This window comes from Watersipora subatra, chromosome 4, assembly GCF_963576615.1.
Source record: "Watersipora subatra chromosome 4, tzWatSuba1.1, whole genome shotgun sequence".
Lineage (NCBI taxonomy): Eukaryota > Metazoa > Bryozoa > Gymnolaemata > Cheilostomatida > Watersiporidae > Watersipora > Watersipora subatra.
In genome coordinates, this window is record NC_088711.1 from 65,682,062 (window position 1) to 65,695,619 (window position 13,558).

Below are 13,558 nucleotides of genomic sequence, written 5' to 3' on the forward strand. Positions count from 1 at the left end.
AGACCACAGATGAGTGAGAGAGAGCACTTACAGACACCTCAACTTTTTATTGTACTTCTTTGCTCTCTATTGCTCCTTCCTCTCTTCGTATGAGCAAGATATTCTGTCCTTTTGCAGTCTCGCAGATGTGACTGACGTAAACATGTGTCAGTCATAATCTCTGCTTAGATGTCTTCAGTCTGATCCCAAATAATTAGATTATACATTATGCCTGGGTGATACCAGTAGGATAGCCTGTGCTCCACACAAGGGTGTAGAATTATACGGAGCAGCATTATAATACGAGCATATAGCGGTGCTGAGGTAAAGGCAAGTTTGTGACATCCAGCTGTGCGGGAGGGCTGCTTCCCTCAGCTGCTCAGCCATACAATAGTACGAGAGATAACGCTCGAGTAACTTTTCTTCTCACGCAGCTGCGGACCATTCGAGCTTGAGCTATGATAGGCTGTCACGCGCTTGCCCAGGGTAAACAAAGCTCCGTATAGGTTAGACAACAATAATGAAACACACATCTTGTTGTATGGATTTTTGTATTTAAGTGTTGCTCGTATCCACAGGTGTGTTTAGAAAGCGTACCGTCATTCTGGTAGAGAAGTGAGATGAGACAAGCCGAGCATAGGAGGATCTAACAAATGCAAAGCTTGCTTGAGGTCTGGTGTTAGGAGAGTCGAATATTTCTCTTCTGGTTGCCTGCAACAACTGTGCTAAGAACATATTTACCGATTGGAGATAGAGAAGGGAATGTAAGCTGTGTCAACGGGGGAGCTAGATATTTACCCTAGAATGGGATTGTACAACTCTGCTTGGACCTGCAGCGTTCTTTTTTGGACAATCATTACTCAACTTGACAATGTCTCGTCTGGCAGATTTCACAGAGCTGATAAAACGGATAAGTGGAAGATCGAGGCGTTAGGACAAATTGATACATTAGACCCAGATGCGATGGCAAGATCAGAAGCTGAGGTAGATGTGTACAAAAAGAACTTGCTGCAATATGTCCTACAAGCTGACGAGCCGAGACAGGTGTCTTCTAACTATCGAGTGCCTTACATCATGAAAAAGCTTTACGGCCTTTTAGCTGACAAATCAACTGGTAGAGAGAAACGGTCGGCTCCGTTTGAGGTCGACCTAATACGCGGTTTGGAGGACTATTACGGTAAGGCCCTACATCCTCATGACTATTGTGTCGGTCACCCGGCTGCCATGTTTACATTGTTATTAAACGCTAAAGTTTAGAGATGTTTAACTGTTTAAACTTCAGTGCTTTTGGGTACATTAGAAATCTGTTAGATAAGCAAAATTATTTTCTTGACAATGTTCGCAGAATTTATGAGGGAGAGTAAAAATGTTATATGATAGAAGAAATTCTAGCTAACTTGTCATGGAGCATTAATTAAATGAGTTAATTTTGCGCACCGCAGGAAGAACTGTAAAGGGGTCATACGCTAAACAACAGCTTTGACTCCTCCTAAATATTATTTTGTTTTTGAATAACAAAATAGTGTAAGTGCGCTGTTGGATCCTAGTAACCAGCCACACCGAGTAAACCGGGGAGCCGCACTCTTAACCAACAGGAAGTGCTCTGCTGGAAACAACTACATGAAGAATCGCACTCGGTTATTGGCCATTTAAGGTGTAGATAAACCCATTTCTATTATTCATAATTCATGGTCAAAGGCCAATCATTAAAATTCTTCTGCTGCACCTACTGACCCTGTGGAGCTAGTGCAGGCCTCTGGTGCAATACGGCTTCCTTGGTCCTGTGGATCCATCTCATCTTCGCCATCTCTTTCTTTCTCGATCCGCCGTTTCTTGTGAAATTCTTCACCAATCTTATGAATGGGTGACGACTTTGCGCAAATGTTCGACTTCCTCTAAACCTTTATGATAGGCCCCTTGACATGAAAGGGTCTGCAGGTGCCACTCATCCTTGCATAATTGCGCTCATTACAGTAATTGGAGGTGCAATCACGCAGATGCTAGAGGTAGCATGAGTGACCACATTTTACCAACGGCATCCCATGCAACACCCTCTACCCGCACCTTGACTGGCTATCAACCTAACCGCATGTGCTCTGTACAATCGGTGCGAAACAGTTGAGTTGAATGAAAACGTGTATGTTTTGAATAGAACTATACAGTTGCTAAGCAGCCAATTATCGACTTTCCTTATAGACAAAGATAAATATTCATCTTCTTCTGCGCAACAGAATTTCAATACATAATTTTTTATATTATATCATATAGCTTTTCAGCTCTTAAAATCATCATAAGATATCTTAACAATGCTGGACTACTGGTTTAAGAGCTCACAACGGATGTTGACCTGCATGAGCCGGCATGAGACGAGTCTGTCAGCGGGGCCAGGGCAACCTGTAGCAAATCATACAATTTAGTACAGGTTGCTAGGCACTGCACAAACATGAAAAATATTTGCTTTAGCTTGAGAACCTGTCATATCTATGGGCTAGCTTTTAATTATTAATATCTTTCAAACTATAATTTTAATTCCATTTTCTAATTTCACCGAGAATCTGTTTAATACTGTGTTGTCGGGTCTAAGGCAAACACATGGGCGCAAATCTAACGCGTGTCACATTTGCATAAGATTTCACAAGGCTGTTCAAAGGTGAGTTCGGGCAGCCGCTCTTTCAACATATAAAGTCTCGCGATAATTCCGGAATGTTGTAGATAGAGTTTACCTAGAAATACAATGACTCATTGCTTTTTTCTTTAGTTCCTTCTTTTGCTGCCTTTGGTAATGCGAAGAGCCTTACAGATACTTTTTGTTTAATAATTCTTGTGAAGTAAATATTTTATTTGGAGAATGTTCTATAATGCCCTGACATGCCTTCGCACTGCCATTTAATACACAGTAATATACTGTACAATGTGTTCTATAATGCCCTGACATGTCTTCACACTGCCATTTTATACTTAGTAATATACGATATAATGTGTTCTTTTTAAAAAGATATCAACTGGCAGATTATCAAGCTGCTTTATTCGTTGATCTAAACTTACAAATTTAAAGAAGCTTTCAAATTTTGTTTAACATGTACTTACAGAGATATACTTACAGAGAAACACTTACAGGGATATACTTGAAGGAAAATACTTGAAGTAAACCAGCTACATGAAAATACTGAATAGCATATTAGGTAGCAAAATTTAAAAAAAATTGCTCCAAAATAGTTCTTATGAGTACTTTTGATTAAAAAAAATTGGTAAGATTGTTGCAAAGATTTCCTAAAATTGGTTGCGGTAAGGAACTTTAATAGGGTCGATTGAAGGAATTTGACAGACTCGTTTGAAAAACCTTCACAAAATGTTTTTATGTTGAGCAGTTAAGTTGTTTTAGTTGGATTATGGGAGATTTAAATGCTGTACATGTATGTGGGTAACTCATTCTTCTTGAATTTTCTGCAGTTTTAAAAGCAATTTTATGAGATTTTGTGCCCACGTCTCACTCGTTAGCAGGAAGGTGTTGTCACCAGACACTAGGTAAACCGATGATGCTCGTAGAAGTACTCTAGCAAAATTAAGACACCCAGTGGCTGTTGCTTACATCACACCAAATCATTTTTGTTACTTCTGGCAATAAAAAAATACCAAGTAAGGATTGATTACACAGATGGTATAACAGAGTGAAGCCCTGCCTCTCAAAGCAGCAGCTGACTGCCATCTAAGTGGTCTCTAATTAATTGTGCCCGACATAAAGGTGCACATAGGAAAGACATTTTAATAAGGAAACATTGGAATAGCAAGTAGTGGAGCAGTTGACAAACATTGAGTAGTACAGCTAGTCACTGAGCTAATTATTATATGAAACTTAAATTTGTTTAATATAATATTTGGGATGAGATAGAAACAGGAGAACTCTGTTTACTTTGCGAGTTCTTCATCATAAGGACACAGAAGCCAGTTATGCAATCTCATCTTAATTGATGTTCAATTTAGACAAGGCCAGTTTTGTAGTAGCTTCATAGATAAAAGGATATGTCTACTGAAGAAATCTTTTGTAAGTTAGCATTTCATATGCTGTGACAACTAAGCTATCAACTCCATTACTCTGAGCAGTGAGTACTATCATATAGTTATTGGTACACACTCGATTACAAAAATTAAATTCATACCAACTGCTATAGAGAAATACATGACATTAGGCTAGCTTTATTTTGTTGCGCACCAAATATTGCTATCTGTTCGGTAGAGAATAGCAAAGCAGAAATATTCGATTTCAAGTGGAATGGGATTAGCTAGCAACATGGTAGCAATAATATAATATATGTATAATATAGATAATAATGTACCAGGTTTATTTTTCAGAAACAGAAAGAAGGATGCAGTTCTGGTTCAACGTTACGTCTGTGAATGAGACGGAAGACGTAATAGAGACATATTTCCACATTTATAAAAAAAGTTCGACTAGCTTGGACTTGTCCGATCTGCACACAGTTACGGTAAGCAGTGCTTTTCTATTTTATCTAGATATAACTGTTTTGTGTTTGTATTTGGAGTTATCTTCTCTGTCTTTTTGTACATTAACAGCCTTCATTGTCCTCACTATCTACAAAAGTAGTAAACTCTTTACACTACTGATATTTTTGTTAAATATCTATGAACTAGACATCGGCGTGTTTGTATTGTACAATTGAAGAAAAATGTTTGTGATTGGTTTTTAGTAAATAGAGTCGCCAATCACAAGCTTTCTTTTATTAACAAGAAAATATAAAACTTGAAAGTTTTGTTCATTTTGACTTTTTTAACAAAATGGTGTTTGTCTAAAGCCATAAGATCATCTGAACATACTAAACTGTACGTAACATGTTACATGTGGACACGCATTAAACCTGTGTTACTATAACTCTATAGTCATTCCTGAATTGCTATAAATCTATGGTGATAATTTTGTGGCTATGAATCTTAGGACATAACTCTATAATTATAACTACATGGCTACAACATGATCAACATTACTCTATGATTATAACTACATGGCTACAACATGATCAACATTACTCTATAATTATAACTACATGGCTACAACATGATCAACATTACTCTATGATTATAACTACATGGCTACAACATGATCAACATTACTCTATGATTATAACTACATGGCTACAACATGATCAACATAACTCTATGATTATAACTTTATAACTCAAACTATATTTCTCCAGAAGTCAACCAGGTTCTGATGATGTTGCAGTTAGCCTTCAAACCTTGACTGTTTGAAGGAATGAGCACTTTACAGAACTATAATCAACTTTAGAAAGATACCTAATGATATTTGTTTTATTGCACTTGACATAGCTGGCCTTGTACCAGAAGTTGTACCGGAACATGTACTTTCACTTCGGACTTTAGTAACTGCAACTATTTGACTGTACAAGTTCCTCGTCTCACGCTCTGTCTTCGAGCAATTCACTTTTCACAAGTGTTTGTCTCACAATATCATTCTGACCGTTAGTCAACAAAATCACTTGATTGTATCATCCCCCCCTCCCCTCTTCCTCCTCACATGTCAGTCTAGTTTATTGTCGCAGGCTAGGTGAATGTTATCCCTTGATTTTACAAACTTGAGAGGCTCGTGCTCATTTCTACTATTTACTCCATTTTGCTTCTGCTCCACATGTTTGAATATGTCGCCCTTATGGTAGAGTTTTAGTGGTATTAATTCTGTCAATTCATGGCTTTGACAGCTCCGCATTACTTTTTCCTTGTTTTCCACATTTAAACTATTTATCATACGAGTTCATAGAATCTGCTTTGTGACACCTGTCTCATCAGCTGACTACAAGCACCTGTCTCATCAGCTGACTACAAATGACAGCGTCAAGTAAAAAGGGCGGAGCTGGTAATGTCTTAACTTTCTTTAAGAAAAACTAAACAGGCTGCGATAGTGTAAAACTTATAATAAATAACTAGTTTAATTTTCGATAGAAAAAGCATATACATGTAGATAGAAATATCATTTTTAAAACTCAAAAGTGGTCTTTGCTACTCCCCTTGTCAACTTGCCAAAATCTCTCGACTCTTTTTAGCTTTTCTTCTAAATTCTACATTAGATTCTACACTCCAGAGCTTCCAACCATCACTAGAGATGCTCCAGAGCCTCCAACCATCACTAGAGATCTCTATAATTGAATTAAACATTAAATTACCAAAAGCAGAACTCATCAAAACAAGTTGGTAAATGATTACATAGACCCAAACCATTATAAAACCAATCTACATCATTATTGGTTGAAATGTTGAGGGAAATCCTTAAAAATAAAATTTATGACAGACAATAACAATTTGCTGAGTAAAAAATTCTCCGCCCTACCAGCAAGACCTGTCCTAGACTTGTTATTACGCAAACACCTTGGTTACAGCTTTTATAACTCAGAAAGATTTAGAGATCGCTGCAGTGGTAAACTTAACAGCAGAAGAGCGCTGTACATTACCATAGAGCTGAGGGCATAGACATAGAGTGGAATACATAGACATAAAGTAGAGTACATAGACAGAGTGGAATATGTAGACATGGAGTAGTGGGCATAGACATAGACAGAGATAAAGCAGTAAACAGAGAATTTACATATAAATGGAAACTTTGAGTAACATAACATAAACTGCATGCCAATTGAGTACCAAACATAAAATGGAACTCACGAGAGTGCTCCATAGAGTGCTCCATAGAGTAATGAGTACAGACGAAAAAATACAAGGTAGACAAAATATAGAACACTCATTGTTTAGTAAATGTGTGCGGAACATTTATAGAGTAATAAGCGTAGAGTGGTGAACATAGAGTGGTGAACATGGAGTGGTGAACATAGAGTGGTGAACATAGAGTATTAAGCATAGTGGTGAACATAGAGTATTAAGCATAGAGTGATGAACATAGAGTATTAAGCATAGAGTGGTGAACATAGAGTATTAAGCATAGAGCGGTGAACATAGAGTAGGAAGTATAGAGAAGTGAACTATTTAGTGAGTCACAGAGCAGTGAGCAGAGGCTAAACTACCATAGAGTAGTAAACATGAACTGAAAGAAAAGCAAACAGAGTAACTATATAGAAGCGGATAGAGGAGAATCTGCCAGAGGGCAGAACACAAACACAGCTACATTTTTAACAATTTTCTACTGCAGGTCTCCCTATACAAAATTACAGATGAAACCGAGATGTTTGCAGCTAATGGATCTGTAGGTCCTGGAAGCATTCTACTTGACCAACAGGAAGTGTCAGCTTACACCGGCCAATGGATTGTGTTCAGGTCAGGACTAAATGATACGGTCAAGGAGTGGATAAAACATCCTAATCGAAACAAAGGTCTGTATATGCATACACTGGCAGCAAGGCAGCAAGTAGTTGCTTTTAGAGCAGATGTACAGCAAGGCTGGCTGCCTTTTTGTGAAAACCTTGAGCAGAGGAAATAACTTTTAGCAGAGGAGATAACCTTTAGTAGAGGAGGTAACCTTTAGTAGAGGAGATAACCTTTAGTAGAGGAGATAACCTTTAGTAGAGGAGATAACCTTTAGTAGAGGGAATAACCTTTAGTAGAGAAGATAACCTTTAGTAGAGGGAATAACCTTTAGTAGAGGAGGTAACCTTTAGTAGAGGAAATAACCTTTAGTAGAGGAGATAACCTTTAGTAGAGGAGATAACCTTTAGTAGAGGGAATAACCTTTAGTAGAGAAGATAACCTTTAGTAGAGGAGATAACCTTTAGTAGAAAAGATAACCTTTAGTAGAGGGAATAACCTTTAGTAGTGGAGGTAACCTTTAGTAGAGGAAATAACCTTTAGTAGAGGGAATAACCTTAGCAGAGGAGATAACCTTTAGTAGTGGAGATAACCTTTAGTAGAGGAAATAACCTTTAGTAGAGGAGATAACCTTTAGTAGAGGGAATAACCTTTAGTAGAGGAGGTAACCTTTAGTAGAGGGAATAACCTTTAGTAGAGGAGGTAACCTTTAGTAGAGGAAATAATCTTTAGTAGAGGAGATAACCTTTAGTAGAGGAGATAACCTTTAGTAGAGGAGATAACCTTTAGTAGAGGAGATAACCTTTAGTAGAGGGAATAACCTTTAGTAGAGAAGATAACCTTTAGTAGAGGAGATAACCTTTAGTAGAGAAGATAACCTTTAGTAGAGGGAATAACCTTTAGTAGTGGAGGTAACCTTTAGTAGAGGAAATAACCTTTAGTAGAGGGAATAACCTTAGCAGAGGAGATAACCTTTAGTAGTGGAGATAACCTTTAGTAGAGGAAATAACCTTTAGTAGAGGAGATAACCTTTAGTAGAGGGAATAACCTTTAGTAGAGGAGGTAACCTTTAGTAGAGGGAATAACCTTTAGTAGAGGAGGTAACCTTTAGTAGAGGAAATAACCTTTAGTAGAGGAGATAACCTTTAGTAGAGGAGATAACCTTTAGTAGAGGAGATAACCTTTAGTAGAGGAGATAACCTTTAGTAGAGGGAATAACCTTTAGTAGAGAAGATAACCTTTAGTAGAGGGAATAACCTTTAGTAGAGGAGGTAACCTTTAGTAGAGGAAATAACCTTTAGTAGAGGAGATAACCTTTAGTAGAGGAGATAACCTTTAGTAGAGGGAATAACCTTTAGTAGAGAAGATAACCTTTAGTAGAGGAGATAACCTTTAGTAGAGAAGATAACCTTTAGTAGAGGGAATAACCTTTAGTAGTGGAGGTAACCTTTAGTAGAGGAAATAACCTTTAGTAGAGGAAATAACCTTAGCAGAGGAGATAACCTTTAGTAGTGGAGATAACCTTTAGTAGAGGAAATAACCTTTAGTAGAGGAAATAACCTTTAGTAGAGGAGATAACCTTTAGTAGAGGAGATAACCTTTAGTAGAGGGAATAACCTTTAGTAGAGAAGATAACCTTTAGTAGAGGAGATAACCTTTAGTAGAGAAGATAACCTTTAGTAGAGGGAATAACCTTTAGTAGTGGAGGTAACCTTTAGTAGAGGAAATAACCTTTAGTAGAGGGAATAACCTTAGCAGAGGAGATAACCTTTAGTAGAGGAGGTAACCTTTAGTAGAGGGAATAACCTTTAGTAGAGGAAAGCATAGGACAAATTTCGTTAATGACACCAGAGTAAACTGGAGTTGTCTTCTTAATAATTTTTATAATTCATAGAGTCCAAAAAAGTAGTTGTAAACAAATTGCTAACCATATGAAAATGTTGTTTAATAAAATACATTTCAAGTATATGACTGACTAGCTTTTTACATAGCCACACTCTCGCATGGCTCTATATATTGATGCACTCTACATAGCCACACTCTTGCTTGGCTCTGTATATTGATGCACTCTACATAGCCACACTCTTGCATGACTCTATATATTAATGCATTCTGCATAGCCACACTCCTGCTTGGCTCTATATATTAATGCACTCTACATAGCCACACTCTTGCATGACTCTATATATTGATGCACTCTACATAGCCACACTCTTGCTTGACTCTATATATTGATGCACTCTACATAGCCACACTCTTGCATGACTCTATATATTGATGCACTCTACATAGCCACACTCTTGCATGGCTCTATATATTGATGCACTCTACATAGCCACACTCTTGCTTGGCTCTATATATTAATGCACTCTGCATAGCCACACTCCTGCTTGGCTCTATATATTAATGCACTCTGCATAGCCACACTCTTGCATGGCTCTATATATTGATGCACTCTACATAGCCACACTCTTGCATGACTCTATATATTGATGCACTCTACATAGCCACACTCTTGCATGGCTCTATATATTAATGCATTCTGCATAGCCACACTCCTGCTTGGCTCTATATATTAATGCACTCTACATAGCCACACTCTTGCATGGCTCTATATTTTGATGCACTCTACATAGCCCACTCTTGCATGACTCTATATATTGATGCACTCTACATAGCCACACTCTTGCTTGGCTCTATATATTAATGCACTCTACATAGCCACACTCCTGCTTGGCTCTATATATTAATGCACTCTACATAGCCACACTCTTGCTTGACTCTATATATTGATGCACTCTACATAGCCACACTCTTGCTTGGCTCTATATATTGATGCACTCTACATAGCCACACTCTTGCATGACTCTATATATTGATGCACTCTACATAGCCACACTCTTGCATGGCTCTATATATTGATGCACTCTACATAGCCACACTCTTGCATGACTCTATATATTGATGCACTCTACATAGCCACACTCTTGCATGGCTCTATATATTAATGCATTCTGCATAGCCACACTCCTGCTTGGCTCTATATATTAATGCACTCTACATAGCCACACTCTTGCATGGCTCTATATTTTGATGCACTCTACATAGCCCACTCTTGCATGACTCTATATATTGATGCACTCTACATAGCCACACTCTTGCATGACTCTATATATTGATGCACTCTACATAGCCACACTCTTGCTTGACTCTATATATTGATGCACTCTACATAGCCACACTCTTGCATGACTCTATATATTGATGCACTCTACATAGCCACACTCTTGCATGACTCTATATATTGATGTACTCTACATAGCCACACTCTTGCATGACTCTGTGTATTGATGCACTCTACATAGCCACACTCTTGCATGACTCTATATATTGATGCACTCTACATAGCCACACTCTTGCTTGGCTCTATATATTAATGCACTCTGCATAGCCACACTCCTGCTTGGCTCTATATATTAATGCACTCTGCATAGCCACACTCTTGCTTGGCTCTGTATATTGATGCACTCTACATAGCCACACTCTTGCATGGCTCTGTGTATTGATGCACTCTACATAGCCACACTATCTTACAACTATTCTGCCGGAATACATTTTAGATTGACTCATGCTATTTGGCAGACAAAATTAATATTTTTGTAAACATGCCGGTGTTTTGTAAAGGCTGTAATTGAAAATATGAGACGATATGCTTGCAAATGTGAATAATACATGCAAGTATGCGCGTCTCTCTGCGACGGGCATGCAAATATGAGAGTGGGGCACATGTAAATACTGCAATGCACTCGATGTCTTCCTACCCTCTGCCCTACATGAATATTTATAGGTCTGCTATTGACTGCTACTGACTCAAACAACAAACATGTAAATGGAACTCACATTGATTTCACGCAGAGAGGAGAGTCTCCAGAATCAGAACAGCCAGTCTTTGTACTCTACACAGACCAGGGTAGGTAACTTTACTCGCGAGGAAGCAGGGAGTACAGCCAACTATGCGCATAGGCAACTAAACAAGAGTGTATCTTACTGTTTGTTGGAGTTGTACCCACAATTGATAATGTTAAATAATTTGTGTACTACATACATTAGTGGCTGATAGCACCGGATATACTTTCAAAAAGAAATTGTTTTTATGAGATTGACAAACGCGTAAAATAAGCTTTTATTATTGAAGTATCATTATTTGTGACAGACTATGAAAGTTGTTTTTTTGCAATAGATTACTTCAAATTATGCTGAGAAATAATAAATTCCATGGTGACTTGTGGGAATGCATGAAGCTTGCCGCTCTGGTCATTGACTCTGCATAATTCTAAAACCAATTCATCAAATGGACGGGCCACCAAATATTTTTCAAAAAACAACTAGTTCTCCTCAGGTGTTAGAGGTTTGCGTCCCGAACTCAATTCAGTACTTTCGTGAAAAATAGAGCAAAAATGCTAAAATTCTGCGATCTGAAAGGCAATTGGATGGTTGCTAAAATTTTTAGACTGAAGTTTTGTCTTTAGAGCATATTTTATACAGAGAATGTTACAGCTTTTCTGAGAAAATGGAAAAATCAGAATATATTTAACTTGGGTAGTTTAGTAGGCTAGTCGCAGTAAATCTTTTTGTCCATCTGTCCACCTGTCCATCTGTTCGTCTAGCTGCAGTAAATTCCATACATCTGTGAGAAGCCTCACTAAGAGCATTAGGCAGAAAGGTTGCATACCACGGGAATTGAAACCAGATATTAGCATTCCCAGCCAATTTGTCCACGTCTAAGCTTAATTGTGCATATAGTTATTACACCTGACAATCTATCGCTGTGCATGATACTGCCAGCATACTAGTTAGGATAAAAGTTTAAATATAGTCAACTGGTAAAGTCAGCCAAGATGGGCTATTGAGGAGAGAAGATAACTCTTCACTCTTATGTCACAATTTTTCATATAGTGAATCGGGCATTGTCAGATGTCAGGCTAGAATGATTTTTATTTATCATAGTATTATTTATGAGTCCTTTACTTAAAATTGACCTTTCATGTTAGCTTTTGAGCAGAAGTTTGCACTCACTAGTATAAAGTTAAGAATTTTGATTCATGTTCCAGCAAGTGGTCTGTAATTTTCATTGCAAACGTGCATTTTATGTAATACATGTTGTTCTTTTTAGAGAAGCGGAAATCTAGCAAACACAAAAGGCGCCACAGAAAGAACATTGATTATCTGATACAAAACTTTCTCAATGAGGACAGTCGAACATTACGTAACAACAGAAAAAAGTGTGAGGAGCTCTTGGGGTCAGACAATCCCCAAACAACCGAAGACTGCACTCACCTCCTACTACGACATCGACGAAGCACTATCGATGACTCTGTCGATATTGAATCTGAAGTTATACAAACGATTGAACGAGGCTCTAGTAAAAAGCAATCAAAAAGGAGATTGAGGAGGCGCCATGATAAGCAAAGATATCTCGACGGCAATAGGAGAGAACACGACTTTTGTCAAGTTAAACCGTTGTATATTAGCTTCCAGGCGTTGGGATGGGGAAAGTGGATAATCGCACCGGAGGGTCTCAACGCAAACTTTTGTGAAGGCTCATGCCCATTCCCGCTGACGAGCACTCTCACGTCTAGCAACCACGCTGTCCTCCAATCTGTTTCAAGCTATTACTTGCCTCAGAAGGTGAAAGCACCGTGTTGCGTACCGCAGAATCTCGACAGAATGACTATTCTGTACCACCACGAAGAAAAAATTGTTACTATGAGAAATTATGACAATATGATGGTAAAAACTTGCGGATGTAGGTGAGACGACCTGTCCAGTTTGACAGGTTTTAATAAAAATAATTTTTATTTCAAAAAAGATATATTTTATCAGTAATGCTATTTTTGTTTTAAGCTAAAGAGAACAGCTGAGTAGCCGGAGCACTCATATATCCGGTGAAATGCTTGGAGTTACCTTCTTTTGGTGCTATCCATATTTTTTTAGACTGCTAGTCCAAATGCTTTTTAGTTTTCAGCATTCCAGTTTAGCAATCATCTGAAGGTCTTTTATTATAACAGACCTTGATAAATATTTCACAAGGAAAGACAACTTTCGAGCAATGACATCGCTACCCTAGATACTCAATATTTATGCGCACAGGGCTGCAGGAGATCCTTGGCTTGCTCTCTTTTAAAGAAGGTACACAAGTATTTCTTTGTGCCATACGGCAATGCATTGTTTATTGTAAAATGTATTGTAGTATTTATAATACAGTATTTGTGTATAAAGAAAGGATTGATTGTTAGCG

The 13,558-nt window shown here is 37.9% G+C and overlaps 1 protein-coding gene across 1 annotated transcript; it reads left to right on the top strand.

Moving 5' to 3' along the window:
• Nucleotides 1–607: 607 nt before the first annotated feature.
• On the top strand, nucleotides 608–13,084 carry LOC137393396 (bone morphogenetic protein 2-like). Its single transcript, XM_068079934.1, has 5 exons — nucleotides 608–1,156; nucleotides 4,330–4,463; nucleotides 7,148–7,328; nucleotides 11,108–11,230; nucleotides 12,434–13,084. The coding sequence occupies exons 1-5, from the start codon at nucleotides 784–786 to the stop codon at nucleotides 13,072–13,074; spliced, it is 1,452 nt and encodes a 483-aa protein (XP_067936035.1). The 5' UTR covers nucleotides 608–783; the 3' UTR covers nucleotides 13,075–13,084.
• Nucleotides 13,085–13,558: the final 474 nt, after the last annotated feature.